Here is a 17555-nt window from a genome sequence, read left to right as displayed (position 1 = left end):
TTCCATATACTTATCTACAACTGATGCCTGGGAACCAGGAAAGTCATTTTATTTAACGTAGGTGGGCAACTAAATCCCAGAGAGCAAGCTACTTACCCATGTATTTAATAGCGGAGGCTGAGCACTGAGCTTGTTTTCCCACTAGGAAGGGTAAGAGGACCCGGGGCTTTGGGGAGGGACAAGGGCAACGGGATCAAATGAAAGCTCATTAATTATATCTTCATGACTTTTTTTTTCTGATTTTCACCCCACGTACATTCTCTAGGATGAACTTAAACACACTGAAAACGAGTGACAACGTGAAGTAGAGGCAAAACACGGACCAAACAAAAGTAGGAAAGAGCCATAGCAATTACAAAGGCACTCACTGGTACCACTTTTTAGAACGCAATTTATTGATCTTCTCTAGAAACTTAATTGTTTGTACCATTTAACCCGGTAATCTTGACTTTAGACACTTGTTCTAAGAAAGTAACCTGAGAGATGATTTAGATGCCTGCAATCATTTATCACACAAATACTACATCAAAATCCTGGAAATAATCCAAACTTCCAGCATTGAGTGATTGGTAAAATTATGGTTTAACTATAGGATGTTACAGAAGAATGCTCATAGTATTGTGTTTGGGACCGAAACAAACATAGGTATGATAATATTTTTCATATAATTCCTTATTCATCCATCTCTCTCTCTCTCTCTCTCTCTCTCTCTCTCTCTCACACACACACACACACACACACACACACACACACACACACACAGCAGCCTGGAAGAAAATACATCAAGAAATGTTTGTAATGATTATGTTCAGAGCTAAATTCGACTTTCTGTTTTACACTTTTCTTTACAGTCCCGATTTTCATCAGTGAGCATATATTTTGTTCTCTCACAGCCTCTATTCTTTTCCTATGTAGCATTTACCAAGATTTATATTCATGTTCTTATGTTTGTGTTTAATGTGTATCTTTCCAGTAGAATGCAAGCTCTATGACAGTAGAATATGTGTCTGTTTTTTTTTTTTAATTGCATATCTGGGGGTTTTTTTTAGCGTGATGCCTAGTATATAACAAACATTTTTAAAGTAACCACTGAGTGAGCAGCTGTGGGGACACTACCTGGAAGATGTGTGGTGGTATACGAGGGTTCTAATGGGCATCAAACAGTCGGCTATGTCTCTAGTCTCCAGCCCATTTGCTCAATAATACACCATTTTCCTTGCTTACTTTTGCCTCCTAAGATCACACAAGACTCCACTCTCCATTAGGAATGCCTGTGCTGCTCAGCTCCACCTGTCAGAATCCCACGAAGACCCCACCTTCCCCACTGAGCCATTCCTGTTCAGGTAAGCATCCCTCTAGCACTTACCAAAATCACTCACTTGGAAGATCAACATTTTTTGAACATTATTGGGTACCAAACACTTTTTTTGAATAGGGGTCAGCAAACGATGGTCCATGGGCCACCACCTGATTTTGCAAATAGAGTTTTGCTAGAATACAGCCATGCCCACACGCTACAATGGCAGAGTTGAGTAGGTGGGACATAGACTGTATGGTCAGGAAAGATGAAAATATTTACTATCTGGCCCTTTACAGGACAATTTACAGACCCTGTTCTAGAGCATCTACGTACTTGTGAAAAGCGGAGATGACACCAGATTTTTATCCCATCAGGTTATTCTTAGGGCAATGTGGGATCCAAAGTATATCTCCAAGAGCTTTGTAAAAAAGAAATTATTGTAATATACCTAAATCCGGGTTTTTTGGAATTTTATTTTATTTATTTTTTATATAGCAGGTTCTGATTAGTCATCCATTTTATACATATTAGTGTATGTATGTCAATCCCAATCTTCCAGTTCATCCCACCCTCACCCCCACACCCTGCCACTTTCCCCCCTTGGTGTCCACACACTTGTTCTCTACATCTGTGTCTCTCTTTCTGCCCTGCAAAGCGGTTCATCTGTACCATTTTTCTAGGTTCCACATATATGCGTTAATATACAATATTTGTTTTTCTCTTTCTGACTTACTTCACCCTGTATGACAGTCTCTAGATCCATCCACGTCCTAAATCCATTCTTAAGAACATACATTTCTGTGTCAGACGTACATGCATTCAAGTCCCGAGTCTGCTGACTGATGCTGGGCAGATGACACAACTTCTCTAAGCCTCAGTTTTGTCATACATTCCCTCATTTCCTTAATAAACGTGTAATAAGCGCTATTTACCAGATATTGGACTAGGAGATGGATAATAGACAACGGTGACTAAGACCTAAAAAGTCTCACCTAATTCAGCCTTAATTGTAAATACAGCTGAGGATTGCTATGAGGATTTTATGATGTACACACACACACGTGGATGCACGTACCTATTATCATATATATACACACCAATGCAGTACACAATACATATACACGTAATATATAGTACATCATATATAGCAGGGGTCCCCAACCCCCAGACCGGTACCGGTCCTCAGCCCGTTAGGAGCCGGGAGGCACCAGCAGGAGGCAGGCGAGCGGGAGAGCGAGCGCAGCTACATCTGCCGCTCCCCATTGCTCACGTTACCACCTGACCCATCCCCCCACCCCCGTGGAAAAACTGTCTTCCACGGAACCGGTCACTGGTGCCAAAAAGGTTGGCGACCGCTGATATATAGTGTATATAGAGTCCTTAACTCAATTCCTGGTACACTCAGTACTCAGTATACGATGGCTCTTCCTCCGTATCATAATTACAACAGAATCTCTTTTAACAGACCTCCAGGAAGTTGACTCATTGGATGAAAATATGCCTTCAATTCCCTCTGTAAAATGGGTCTCTAGCCTGCTCTACATTCACAGCTAATTTATTAAGGTCATCTCTGGTCCACCGGCTCACTTCTGTTTCTTTTGGTTGAGCTGCTCATCTACTGAGAGTCAGTTGTGTCCGCTCCCAAATCTCTTGATGCCCGTATACTTGTCATTTAATTAAATATCATGGAAGGTGATGAAAAGAATGGTGTGAAAAGGCAGAGAATGATTGTTTGATATGAAAACTAAGTTTAATGCTTTCAAAAAACGATCAAGAATTGTCAATTAAATGTGGGAGAGAGAAAAGATGGGGGACGATCATAAAAATCTAGAAGGATCAGTAGTGAAGATTGGTTCTACTTAACCAATCTACACTCTCACTCAACCTCAAGGAAACCAATCTCAGACATGGTCTTTGTCATTTTGGGTGTGGTTTGCGCAAGAAAAATGTAAGTCCCGATCAGCAGTTCCATACTCAGAGACTAAGCTTTGATTCTTCAACAGGTTCTTCATCAAAATTAGGCAATGCTGTTTAACATAGGTGTATCAGGAGCTACACTCAACATTTAGTAATAACCTAGAAGGGAAAAGAAGCTGAAAAACAATATATACATATCTCTGAATCACTTTTCTGTACACCTGAAACTAACACAACATTGTAAATCAACTATACTTCAATTAAAAAAAATAAAATAGGGGTATCATAGTTATGATTCTCTGCCTTAACTATTCCAACTTATCATCCACTATTGGTCCCAACTGCATGGAGTGAGAGGGATTCTTCTGTATTTATTAAATGCTCACGTATAAACAATAACATGTTAGCCAGGGGCATGTTGCCTCGGCCACTGCCATATTTTATAGGTAAAAAAATAATCAGAGAGATGGTGTGACTGGTCCAAGGCCTCGGAACTAGTACTGCTGGAGGGGGGCGTCTTGAGCCAGGCAGGCTCTGATTCCACCATCTCAGCCCCCCAGGGATAACAGAGAGGCAAACGCAGCACAGACTCACACAGTCTGGCTTATATGATTGAGTACGTTTTGAGAAGGTCAGAGCATCATCTGCCCAAATGGATGGAAAGATGCTTGAGAGCAAGAACTTCTATTTCACCACACTCCCCAGCACCACCACCACAGCAAGCTGGCAAGAAATCCAAAAATCAATTTTGCTGGAGTTGGTGAATTTTATTTCCTAATTTATAATAGTAGAAGGAACTGGAGCTTCCTGATTTCTAAAAGAAAAAGGTTCGTGTGGGATTTACAGCCCCCTCCATGGAGCACACAACAGCAGGGGAGACAGTCTATTGTGCCTGTCAGATCATGTCACTGAAGGCTCAGCCTCACCAATTGGCACTCGCTCTTTCCTGTCGGTGCGGCAAGTTGAGCAGTGCCCTGCTCACCAGATGGTTATTTGTTCCACCAGCCACCTTTGCTGCATCCCTGATTCACTCCAGCCCAGGACAGTCTCCAGAATTCATGCTGCAAGGCAGCTCTTGCCAGCAACTTTGCCAAATGGCTCCTCTCAAAGTCATGGGCCGCCCAGACAGACTGGCTCCTCCGTCTGCAGCAGCTTCAGGCAGAGACGCTTCCCTTTCTGGCTCCACCTCTTGGCTGCTCCAGAGCCTTCTTGCCAGAAAGATGATCTGACCCATCAGTACATACAGCCAGACCTGGAGTTCTGGGGCCATTTAAAGCCTACATCTGTGTCCCACAAGTTCACCCCCGACTACAACGTCAGAACACACAAAACAAACCTAGATGATCACAAATACAGACACAGTGCATCACAGAAACTTAGAGCCAGGAAAATCTATAGAGAGCTTGCCTCCCCTCCCCCATCTTCAACCTCATTTTAGTAGATTAGGAAATCAATGCCCAGAGAGTAAAAGTGACTAATTATGGTGGCAGGACTGGGAATAACACCCAGGTCTTCTCAAGTGCATTCCAAACCACTGATTACAATAAAGACTGCATTGCCTTCCAATTTTCCCCTGTTCATCTTCAAATTCTTGATAAAAATTAGACCCTGTGTATTGGTATTGACTCAAAGGAGAATTTCTTTAGAATGAAGAATCTTTCCTCTGCATCAACATCATGACTTCTTTTTTTTTTTTTTTTTAAGCAGGCGTGTCTATATACTACATGGACAGATCTGGAAGTGACTTCTGTTCTGCCACCCACAGCTGGGTGACCTTGAACAAGTAATCTCATTCTGCTTCAACTTTTCACTTAAAGGGGTATAAGGACAGTATCAACGAGAAAGATACTTTAAAGCCCAAAGTTGGTTCATGGCACATAGCAAGCCCTCCACAACTGCTAGTAATCAACATTATTCTGTATTAACATTCAAATCCACGGTGGTTTTAGAATACACGGTACTGTGCACATATACATAGGCATGCCAGGTATTTCTTACATTGGGAAGTTCAAGTTCATGAAGTTAAATGACTTATCTAAGGTTACTTAGAGAATAAATGAAGGACCAGAGATTCCGTCTTGCCATTTTGCTAAGAAATGAGAACCGGTATCTCGGCTTTAAAGGAGAATGTTTGAACAAAAACATATGTATATGCATAATCACTGCAGCATCTTATGTAATCTAAAAAGCCGGAAACAATTTCCCATCCAGCCACAAGGGAACTGCTAAATACACTGCAGTACAGTCATACCACGGGGCACTATGCAGCCATTAAAAAGAACAAGGCAGACGTAGGTGAACTGACACAAAAGGGTCTTTCAGATATGTCATTGAATGGGTGAGAAAACAAAGCGCAAGTAAATCAAGTAGTATGCATTCAGTTATACAAACAATCCCTCCCCTAATGTGTATCTGTACATGTATATTTAAATGTATGGAAATGTATAGAAAGGTGTCTATAAGGAAGCCCACCAACTATTGACAATGGTAACTCTGGGCAAAGAAGTGGGATTGGTTTGGGGATGGAAGTGATTCATGCTTTGCTTTACCTACTTCCATAATGCTTGAAGCTCTTCAAGTAAGAAGGCATTTATGCATTATTTGCCTTATAAATAGACATAAAGGCAGAGAGAACCATGAATGACAACAGTACAGCAGCTGTGAATCAACAGACCTCCTAATCTGGGTGTCCCTGGCCCCAACTTACCTCTGCAAAGTCACATGAGCGACGCTACTCTCAAGTTTCTTGTTCAGCTCTCCTCTTTGGTAAAATGCTTCCTGGTGATATTTTGTACTTAGGGATCCAGGTTTTGCCTTTCAGACCACCTGGGAGTGCTCAGCCTCTCGCTGCAATATCTCCCATTAGGGCCATTTACAGCTTTTCCACACTCAGCACCCTTGTGCGTCTGTTGAGGGTCACAGAGCTGAGCCCCCTGCATTAAGTGGAGGAGATGGCCTGCCATTCTGCGACTACTTCGGGTTCATTACTTAATGGATTCAAGCAGTGAAATCAGCCACGCATGATGGAGGAGGCTGTCAGCCGCCCAGCGTCAAGCCCAGTACGCCTAGAATACATCGTCTCATAGGTAAGGTACTCTTTGGCACACTCCTTCTGGTAGACCTCATCTTTCTCACGTTAAAATCCTGCCTGTCGAGGCCCCTCCAGACCCTTAGACTCCATGCATCTTCTTGCCCCTTCATTTCTTTTCATTGCTGGAATCAATCAGGTCTCTTTCCGCGAAAGAACAGAACTGACAGTCTGACTTACCCCTCTACGTGGCCATCCTTTTCCATTACCCACAATGATCCTTTCTCCAAAAAAACCATTAATACTAATTAGTTGTCCATGGATTTCACAAATACATATCCTATTATGACCACTTCCCACTATTCCCATAGTGAACTTGGAGCATAAGATACCAAGGATTCCTGGATTTACGACAAAACTCCTAGTGGTCTTGTAAGAAGAATCTGTGCTTCCAATGGGATAATTATGTCAGAACTGGTTTGTCAGGTCAGAGCTGATTTTCAGCCTCACTCTAGCGTTCTATTGGAAAGGCAACAGAAGGAAATTTGGTGGTAAGAATGAAGTTTGGAGATGAAAGCAAATATCATTTTAATGGGAGATGGGTAGAGCACTACTGGAGAGTTGCTCTGGCCAAAATGAGTTCTCAGACACCACCCCTGAGGCAAAAGGACAGCAGCCATCATCCAGCTGCCTCTGGCCCATTCCTTTTGCTCTGCTCCAGACAACTATATGAGTTGCCATCAACTCTGGAGAATGGGTGCCTGGATGGCCCAGTGGGAACTTCATTGTGAGTGTCCCAGGCTGGGGGTGAGGGACATGGAGAAGGCTATAAAAACCCAGCTAATTTTTATACTTTGACTGTTCAATTCCGTAAATATTTTCCTTCTTTTCTTATTATAGATAGAGTAGAATAAATCTACAGGATTAAGTCAGCTAAGGATTCCGGCCCCAACCGGGGGAATTCAGCTCCCTCCCTGTGGGAAAAAGAGGAAAGCCTAGACTTGTACACTATCTTACTGGGATGAGATGAACCGGGTGAACTGAGTAGCACTGAACGGGCACCATGGGGATGTATGCGGAGCGTTGAACACAACCTGAATTTTTTTCCCTCTAAAATCCAGACAAGCAGCAGCAGGAGTGGGCAAAGAACACTTGCCTAGAATCCAGGCAGTCATTGGTTCCAATCTGGGTCTGCCACTTACAAGTATGTGACCTTATACAAGTTTCTTTGCTTCTCCAAACCTTGCAATTTCTTATTCTGAAAAATGCATCTAACGCAACCGTTCCCTCAGAGCTGTTGAAGGAGATTAAAGGAGTCAACACATGAGAAACACCTAGGAAAATGCCTGGGATACAGACAGTACTCAAGAAACCTTAGTTCTCCTCCCTCATCTAAGCATCTAAATTGGGCCCTTAGTTTCTTCGTAAATGCAAATGCTAGAATCTAGGAATGTCAGTCTGCAGCTGTGCTCTTTTCATTGAGCCTACCAATATTTTGACAGGACTGGCCTAATATTATTCACCCCAGGTTCATTGGTACGTTTCTGACCAGCCCTCATAAAGGGCTTGGGATGGCCCCTGGGGACCTGGATGCTAATAATGAATACTTGCTAGTGATTTTCAATGCACTCTGGTTATTATGCTTAGTAGTGGAACATTTCCTATCCCCGGAAAGGTCATTTATAATAGTATAAGGCTGCTTCTTCCCACCTTCCATTTCAGATTTTTCTGAGACTAGCAGAGAACTCAAACAGTCATCCATATGCATTGGAAATCCTATTCTGATCTTGCATTTGCATAAAAATACCAAAGCAACTTAAGGAACTACAGGGCAGCTCTCCATCATGACACTACGTCCTTTTATTTTTCTGACGCCTTTCCAGCACCTTCATATCAAAAGTCATTTTCATGTACCTTCCTAGTTTTACTCATCATAGCTTCCCTCTTTCTTGAGCAAGTGTGGGATGGATGGGGGGAGGGGAGGAAGCAGGGAATTTCACTTTCTTTTATTCTCATGCCCCTAAGAAGCTGTAACCTTTCACAGATCACACAGATCTCAAGTTTGGAGACCCTATGAACTCAACTCACCCAAGACTGGCCTCTTCTTACTCTATCACATTGCTCAAAAATGGTCATATAGCATTACTGGTATAATTTAAGTGTGCGGTTAATTATGCTTACACCAAGGTATTCTGTCCTGGTACAATTTCTTTATACGGAGCCAAGATCAGTTTCCTTGTAATTTTTCACTCACTGGCTCAAATTCTGCCCTGCAGTGCTCTTCTCCTAGGCATCTCATCTATTCACATGCTTTTAAGTACCTTTAATACACCCGTGACACCCCAAATTTTAATCTAGTCCAGATCTTTCTTCTGAGCTTCAGTCCCAGATATCAACTGCTTACTTGAGAGTCTCACCGTGAGGCCAGATGACTCCAGTTTCAGTGGAAAGCCCCACTATGCATCCATTCTCATGGCAAAATCCTGGGAGGTCATCCTTGACACCATCTCCATCTACTTCTCCATCTCCACCCAGTTTGTCACACCAACTCAGCCCTATCCATTCTTCTCCTACAATGTATCTCGAATCCATCAAATTCTCTCCACCTCTATCGCTGCCACCATCCTAGGGGACAGCCGTGGCCTAACTATCCCCCTACTTTCACCCCTATTCACTTCCTACCCAGCCCTCTGACCCCACCCTACATAGCAACCAGCCTGAGTTTTGAAAAAACAAACCTGATCATATTTCTCCCCGATCAAAATCCTTTAATGGCTTTCGATCCATCTTTGGATAAGGTCCAAACTCCTTAAGGCCAACAACGCCCAACATGATCCGGTCCCTAAATACTCTCCAGTTTCTTTTTTGTAACATTTTATTACAAACATTTTCAAACAAATAGTCAAGTTGAAAAAAAAATTACAGTGAATATACATTGACCGACCACCTGGATTCTACCATTAACATTTTATACTTGCTTTATCATCTATCTATCCATTTATCCATCCTTCTCTCCTAGTATTAATTTTTCTTGGTTTTGGTCCATTCCAAAGTAATCTGTAGGCTCCAGTCTCATTTTTGTCACTCTTCTTGTTGTTCCCTACACTCAACCCTAGGCATCTTCTCATTCTTTGAATCTGTCAGACTATTTTATATCTCTGTGCTTTGGACCTATTGCCCCTTCTACCTGAAATGTCTTCAGTTCTTGTTAATTCCTGACTCATCCTTTGGTTTTCAGCTTCAACTCTGTCTGAGAGGCAGTCACTGAACCCCCAGTCTAAATTAGATTCGCCTTTCTGCCTTACACATAATCTCAAGGCGTCTTGTGCTTTTCCTGAATATCGCTTGTCACAGTTGGTAGCTAGGTATTTTTTTTTGCAAAATCATTAGTTCAATGTCTACTTTCTCCACCAGCCCAAAAGCTCCATGAGAACAGACACAATGTCTGTACCGGAGCATGCAGGATCACCCCCACAGAAAGTTAGTTAATAGTTGTTGAAGGAATTAAAGGCAGAAGGAATCAACAGTTACATAATAATAATATCATATTAATATAATAACAATACATGGACCCAGTGAATTTGTTCTTCTTTTAATATGTACAAGCAGTATGGGTTTTTTAAGGCCTCTAAGAGAAGATGGAACTTACTCACTACCAGAATATAACCAGCAAGTACATTAAGGCAGATTGCCAAGTGGCAAGATCTGTGGCTAGTGGCTGAGTCAAGAAAGAGACTGTGGCGGGTCTCAGGGACTTCTCTCCCATTTCCACTAGCCCTTCCCTCAAGATCATCCCAAATCAACAACAATCCGAGGAAAACCAGGGTGCTTGCCATGCAAATGCAGTTTAAGTAATACTAACAACGGCTATAATGTATTGAGGGCATTGATCGAGGACTGGCTTTGTATCAGGCACTGTGTTGAGTGCTTTTCCTGCATTAGATATTCTTTTTGCCTGTGGCATAGGTTCTAATGTTAATCCCATTTTAAAGCTAAGGAAACTGAGAACAGAATAGTTATTTTTAAACAATAAGTTCTCCGACTTCCTCTTCTAACCAGATTGCCATTCCTGTAAAGTCCACCTACGTAGAATATTTATTCTGACTGTGCCCCATATGAGGGTAGAAAGATTAATCTAGAAAACTCTCAGACTGCTCTAATGGAGAGGGGGTTTTAGTTGGTTCTAACAAGTCTAAAAATATAGAAAGCCAGCCCTACCGATGCTTTTCCTCAGGTATTAAACCCAAACACACACTTTGATCCCTGCAAAGAATGTTTCCTCAGATGGGAACACCGTTTACACACAAAGATAAACCATTGTGATCTTCCCCATAACAGGAACTAATAGTTAAAGAAAAATGAAGCAGTGCAGAATTTCCTAGTAGAAGAGCATGTCAGCCAGTCTTGAGTTTGAAGACAAGCTTTTCCCCCGACTGTGTGACCTTGACAAATTAGTATCATCCCTGGGCCTCAGTTGCTCAGTTTCCTTATTTGCAAATGGAAATAACAAGATCCACTTAGCAGGGGATGGACATATTAAAATGCTACTTACAGAAACCTCAGTACAGGGCTTGGAAAAGAGAAGATGCTCAAAGATAGTAACTTTAAGAAAGGGAGGAAAAGATAGGAAAACGTAGGGGAGGGTGGTAACTTAATACTCAGAATAAAAGAAAAGTTATAAGAAATGTTTTTAATAAATGCACATCATGCGTTCTTTTCCCAACTGAGAGAGAGAGAGGGAGGAGCTTGGGAAAAAGTGTCCTTTAGCATCTGCATTGCTCTTACCCGGATGAACTTGCCTGCAGATACCACTTACAATGCAAATTGAGCTTGGAGTCCTTCACACTAACTACACAGCAAAAACCTTTCAGCTTTAAATAGAATACTGCAGTGTGGAATGATCCGAGCAGAGGGAAGAAAAATTCAGAGATACATGCGAAGGAGATTTGGCAAAAAAACCCTGCCATATCTGGGCAAGGGAGGAAAATGCAGAAATATCAAAGGAGGCAAAAAGAAAAGCAAAGTCTATAGAAGGACCTAGAAATTAATTCTCCAGAAGGTGAGTTTAAGTTAATAAAGGGAAGAGAACTTTGTGGCAAGCCCCCAATGAAGACGATTTTAACAAAGAATATTTTGATCTAGTGGGGTTCCTTCAAGGTGTACTAGCACTTTGAAGGTAATTCATCATCATCAGAAGGACACTTCCCCCTCTGGCCAGGTCAATGTTTCCTAAAATGCAATTAGGGATTGCATGTAAAAAGGCAATCTACATTGTCTAAGTTCCAATTTTTTTTTTTTTTCTTCCCAGACCTTCACTAAGATCAGGTAAAGAAACCTGGAAGCATACTGTGAAATAAAGGTTTGTTTAAATTTTCAATGTGGTGGCAGTTGGGGGGTGGGGGGAGGAATCCAAGAGGCTGATTTGGAAAAATTTTAGAAAGTTCTTTGCTATAAACTCATGCCTCATTTCAGACTATACGAACCCAGATATTTTATTCAGAACCAGAGGTTACAAAAATGTCATCAAATAGGAACAAAGATTAGGTAGTATCTAGGGCCCTGAAAGCGATAAGGAATGCCGTGTTTAACTCACTTCTTCATTCTACAGATGACGGTGCTACGCACATGGCCTCAATTTCCCCATCTTCCCAGCTCAGTAAGTTTCCTCTGCCTGCACTTGGAGGCATAATGCAATACAGAAGAAAACATGAAGGCAGCCCTCTATCTTTGCTGTCTCAAATAGAAAAAAAAAACAAGGTGCGCCCCCAAGGACAACAGACCCGAAAGCCAACTTCTCTTTTGGATGATATGCTCTGACCCAGAGCTGATCGTGTTCTACCTGGTGAGTCAGTGACAAAGCACTAAGAATGGGAAAGAACATCTTACCACCACGTTGTCACCAGGCAAGTAAAAAGAATCAGCAAGTATGGTGCTTGGTATGGGGCAGGGACAGGCTGCTGAACACCTTAAAAGCCACTTCTAAGCTCCTGAAGGCCAGAGCTCATAAAGCTCGGCTTGATCTGTCTAGCGCCATGGACGCATTAGGTGTGATGCTCTCTAATAATGATGATGAACGAAGCATGTATTTTCAATAGCGCTGGGCATTCTTTCTATCTAAAACTTCCAGGGATGTTTAGAGAAGATGCCACCTTTACCCCCAAATTGTGTGTCTTTTTATCTTTCACAACTTGAACTCTTACTACCACCACGCCCATCACATTTCTCTAATGGTCTTGATTTGATTAAATATTACAGAAATTTTAGCACCCAAGAATAAGAAGAAGAATCTTAAATTAACACGCCTTGCTACATTTTCCTAAAGCACTTTCACACATGTTTTCTCATGTGGCTATCACAATGTGACAATGCAACACTTTATAGGAGTGGTGAAGGATAAAGGCTGACAGGTACAAAATGAAAGCAAAAATGCAAAAGTTTTGGTATTTAGAAACAAACAAAAAAAAGCCTCCTCTCTCTATTCCCACACAAAAGGCAAATGAGATTCCACCTGCTGACTTTTCTTTCCTGCCTGCACCTCACTCAGGCTAATGTCAGAACAATCTGGGGGGTGGCGGGGGGGAGAGAGAGAGAGAGAGAGAGAAACACGACAATTTCACCTCTTGGCAAAGCTCAGCTTACTGAACCCTCTTGCTTTCTGCTGGCTGTTGATTCAGCAGAAACTACTGCTGCAGAATTCATAATGGTGATTTTTAAAGGCCCCACTGATCGCATTGCTCGCCCCACGTGTCACACTCATTCGCTCGCCGCCCCAGCACTGTTTCCCCAGCTACCTTTTTATATCTTGCTAATGCACTTCCAAGGGGAGAGGGGTTCGTCCTTTTTCAACGAGCCTTTTGGGCTTTTGATTGTCTAAGCAGGTAACCCGGCCGGAGAGATGAACGGGCAGGAAATGAAACCATGCCCACCCTTGCAGCCACTGAGAGACACATCATTCCGCTCAGAGAGGGGTGGACCCACGGTCCTCTCGGGCCCCCTTCCTTCTTATTTCTCCCCTCAACCCGACCCTGCATACATATTGGGGGAAGGGGTCATCTGTCTTTGGGGGGTCATTTTTCCAGCCGGGAGCCCCACCCTGAAAAACCTCATCCCCGAGGGCCATTTTAACTCCCGTGGGCGCCGGGTCCACCTGCTGCTGAACGCCCGGCTCGCCTCGCGGAGCCCGGATGGATGTGGGGCGCACCGGCAGCTGCCCCTGCGAGCCGAGCCCCCGCCCCAGCCCCGGGGCCCGCAGGAGTCTCCGCCGCTACTCGCCCGGCTGCCCGCGGAGCTCAGCGATCCGCAACTTGCGCCCTTCCCCAGCGGCGGAATGCGGCGGGGCTGGCGTTACCTTCGGTCGCATAGCTGTGGTCGCGCAGGAAACTGTTGTTGATTTTGCGGGTATCAATGTCCTCCTCCATTGACAGCAGGCTTACTTGCGTGGGAACCAGAAGCCGGCAGACAAGTATCCATGATCCCTCCCCGCAGCCAGTCTCACAGGAGAGGGGGGCAGGGGAGCCAGTGGGACTGCACCATGGTCCGAGCCTGAGGAGGAGACGGGGAGGCGGAGAGAGAAAAAAAATAAAAACCCGGCAATGGAGCTGTCACCTCCTCCGCCCGGGATCTCCGAGGCTGCGGCGGCTCCTCCCGCGGTGCGCTCACTCCAGCTCCAATTCCCGGCGAGGATGCTGCGCCTGCCTCCGCTGCCTCCGGGTGCCAAGATGCGCCGTGCCCCGAGGGGTCTGGTCCCGCCCGCCGCCCCGGAGGCGCTCACAAGCGGGGCTGGGGAGATGCCCAACAGGTTCCCTTCGTTGGCAGCCGCTCCGAAATGCAAAAAAGATCCCTCCTCCCCCTGGGAGAGCGGGCAGCCGCGACAAAATGGTGCCTTTCTGGACCCGAGCTGCAGTGGCGAGATGGCAGGGTCAGGATTCAGGCGGGCCCGGCCCAGATGAGGGTGCTGGTCCCACGGGAGGGCGGCTCGAGCTGGCGGGGGCTCGGCAGCCGGCGGGGAGCCGGGCAGGGCGCTGCAGCCGGCGCCAGCGCACTCACCCTCACACCCACACGCGCGCACTCGCAGCTGCCGCTGCTGCTGCAGGAGGAGGCTGGAGGCGGCTGGTGCATTAAAGGCGAGGCTCCTCCCAACCGCGTCAGCAGCCCCAGGACTCTTCCCCAGCAGCGGTGGTGGCCGAGGCCGAGGCTGCGGCTGCTCTCTGCTGCAGTGGGGCGCACGCAGCCGCGAACCCGCACCTGGGCAGCGAGCAGCTAGCTTGCAGGTTGACGTGAAAAGCGTAGACGCGCTCTTCCAACCTCCCTCCCCCTAGCGCCACGCAGCTCAGGGCGGCGTTTACTCCAGCACCCAGAGTCCCTAGCTCGCTGCCTTTCTCCGGACACCTGTGCTCCAGGACCGCAAAGAGAAGTAGGTTCCCTTGGGTAGGCAGGAAGTCTACATCCCGGTCCCTTTTGCTCACCCTTCCATAATGCATGTGGTCTCTGGATGAAGTTCAAGGGCGAGGCCTGGGGGTCGAAGCCTCACAGAGAGAGGAGAGAATGCTCATAGCCTAGCTTAAGCCCTCTCTGCGCTAGGAATAGATCGGGGAGCTGGGGCCAGAACTTTTCTGCGGATCACACCTGACTTCTCCCTTTCGAACAGAGTCAAAAACCTCTTCTACCTGTAGGCGTCTGCGTCTACACTGGCAGAGGGAGGAAGAGGGCTGAGCTATGAATCTTGTCAACATAGTCAGTCTGAAAAAGTCCACGTTCCCTAGCCCTTTGCACTTAGTTTTGGACAAACAGCTCCAGGCCCCCCTGCGGGTTCTGCTTGTGAAGACACAGCACTACAGGAACCGCTGACATTTGCTCTCCACGTGAAAGGTACAGTGGAGCCCTGCGCCTTGGAGCCCTGTGCCAGCAGAGCGCCACTGCTTCCCTGAGGGAATGTCAAAGATCCAGTGAACACCAGAAAGAGGCCTATCTTCCTACTTCAACTAGGAGGAAAATACAGAATCCCACCGCAACCCCAATTTTTCCCGAATCGCAGATCGCAAGTTCCATATTTGAAAGAAAACGAGATCGTTATTGTTATGAAACAACTACAATCATTTCTGAAGCAACCCGAATCACTAGAAAGCCAGTTTGGAAAAGAAATGTCCCCGATTTCCCCTTGCAGAAGGCATTCATTTCAGTGGGTGTCACTGCAGGGAGAGACATCCGGAGAGACATCAGCGAATGTTTTGCTCAGTTAAGCTTCACCAGTTTAGCTGGATGAGCCCAGAGGGACCTTTGAGTTAATTATATACATACAATGCTTCGGCTAACACAATTTAGAAAGTATTTGAAGTCAAAAAAAATGGGAAAACAAGTCCTTAACTGAGGTTGGGAATTGCCATCAGATTTCCATGAAGAACAGATGCTTCTGCCAGGTGGAAAATGGCATTGTCCTCATCTCCAGAAAGCAACCGTATATCTCTGGGAGAAGAGAGGCGAAATATTCTTTGATATAATTTGGGGCGGGGAAATTCATCTTACAGTAGATTCCATTTTATTCTCATCTGTTGGTTAAGTCTCTCCTACTTGTCTGACTATTTGTGCCAAATTCACATATGAAATTCCAGGAACAGATGAAGACTGGTGCAAATTGATTTAATCCACTTCAGCTCCAGTTGCCATGGCTGGTTCTTCACATGATGAGCTGTATCCATCACCAAGGCTCCAGAGGTCAGCTCGTCTGTAGTTACATAGTCCAGCTTCTCTTGCAGGTAGGCATAAGGCGGGGGGAGGGGAAAGGGGAGGAAAGCTAAGTTCATCTTAAAGCGGTGAGAAGACATCTTGCTTCGAGTTGAAATGACCTTACGTTGCCACTGGAGACCTTGGAGTACTATTTGGGATATTCTCACCCATGTCTTTCTAGAATGTGGGCTAGACTGGAACAGAGTTGCAAGATGAATCAGGAAGGCCCAGTCTCGTTAGCCAGGCTGTGCTTGAGGAATTTTCCACTGTAAGCAATGGGAGAAATGTCCCCTCCAGAGATCAAGCCTCTGGGTTTACTAAATTTTCCCTTTCCTGTTTCCTACAAAATTCTTCCTGCATGTATTTTATTCAACAGTATAGGCAATATTTTCCTAAGACATAAGTTGTGAGAAGGCAAATTAGATGGCTCTCCATTAAGTAGATTAAGTAGATTCCAAGGTTTCTATTTTGTGAACCACTCTTTTCTGCTCTGGGCAGGAGGGAACCATCCCCTCCAACCAAAACCAAGAAAAATACAGCTGTTGGCTTTGTTCCTTAACACAACGATGTGCGGTAAAGGAGGTCAGGGAGTGAAGGAAGCCCTGTGCAATCCTGTAGTTGTAAGAGGACTACACAGACCATTTCTAAGAAGACTCTCTGACCTTCTTTCTGTTCCTCCAATGTGTCAAGTTCTTTCCAAAAGCTTTTGGCATTTGCACATGCCATTCATTCCCCGTGCCCCTTCCTCGTGTTCCTGGCATTCTTCAGCATCACAGCTGAACGGTCCCTACTTCACTGAGGCATTCCCTGGCCGCCCCATAGTCCCTGCTCCTGGTATTTTGTCTTAACATCTTTTTTTTTTCCTTCTTCATGGAACATTTGCCTTTTGTAATATTGGTTTACTTATAATTGTCAACCATTCCACTATATCTCTGCTATTAAGAGTCTGGCACTTAGTAGATGCTCAATTATATTTACTGAATGGAGATAAATATTTCGTAGATGAATGAGTAAATTACTGAATTTGTTCAGTGATATTTAGGTTTTAAAGCTCTACCTTTATTTAAATTCTTGCCCCCCAAAACCCAACAACAAAGTGTGTTGTAAGCCAGTAAATTTCCAGCTTGTAACTCTATTCCTGTTGAAATAACTGTCTTACCCATTCCTGCATACATATGAACCAAAAATATTTACTGAGCACTTAATATATGACAAGAGTTATTGTAGGTGCTGGGATACAGTTAAAACAAAACAGAGTCCCTTTCTTCACAGAACTGAAATTCTATCATCTGATTTTAGTAATATGAGCTTTCTTAGGGATACAACAAATACATTATAAATCAACAGACCAGCGCATAATGTTAAGTGTCAAGACTCTGATATCAAGCAAAGCTGATTTTCTGCCACTTATTATTATGTCCTTGAGCAAGTTACGAGATGTCTTAAGCCATGTTTTTTTTAATCTATAAATTAGGGAGAAAAAAAGTTAATGGAGTTATTATGAGGATTAAATGAGATAATACTTGGAAAGAATATACTGCAATCACTTGTTGAGTATTTGCTATCATCACCACCAGTACTATGGAA

At 44.4% G+C, this 17555-nt stretch overlaps 1 protein-coding gene and 1 long non-coding RNA gene across 8 annotated transcripts in view; both read right to left on the bottom strand.

Annotated features, from left to right (window-relative positions):
- The window catches only part of PPP2R2B (protein phosphatase 2 regulatory subunit Bbeta), a 456145-nt gene that overhangs the window by 280796 nt on the left and 157794 nt on the right, over positions 1 to 17555 (bottom strand). For 3 of the 6 annotated variants that reach the window (XM_049708047.1, XM_004280391.3, XM_049708050.1), the window contains one exon: positions 13594 to 13787. The exons of 2 other annotated variants lie outside the window; for them this stretch is intronic. In XM_049708047.1, the coding sequence (XP_049564004.1) occupies positions 13594 to 13787 (194 nt within the window). Of the gene's footprint in view, positions 1 to 13593; positions 13788 to 14291; positions 14505 to 17555 lie in introns of those variants that run through there. One more of the 6 variants, XM_049708049.1, reaches the window with a different exon arrangement.
- The window catches only part of LOC125964017 (uncharacterized), a 39586-nt gene continuing 37987 nt past the window's right edge, over positions 15957 to 17555 (bottom strand). Inside the window, exon 3 of one of the 2 annotated variants that reach the window (XR_007476510.1) lies at positions 15957 to 15988. This is a non-coding gene — a long non-coding RNA (uncharacterized LOC125964017). The remainder of the gene's footprint in view (positions 15989 to 17555) is intronic. The other variant, XR_007476511.1, reaches the window with a different exon arrangement.

The sequence above is a fragment of the Orcinus orca genome, chromosome 3, assembly GCF_937001465.1.
Source record: "Orcinus orca chromosome 3, mOrcOrc1.1, whole genome shotgun sequence".
In the NCBI taxonomy this organism is placed as follows: Eukaryota; Metazoa; Chordata; class Mammalia; order Artiodactyla; family Delphinidae; genus Orcinus; species Orcinus orca.
The sequence above is the reverse complement of the archived record's forward strand: the minus strand, read 5'-3'. Positions and strand labels throughout refer to the sequence as shown.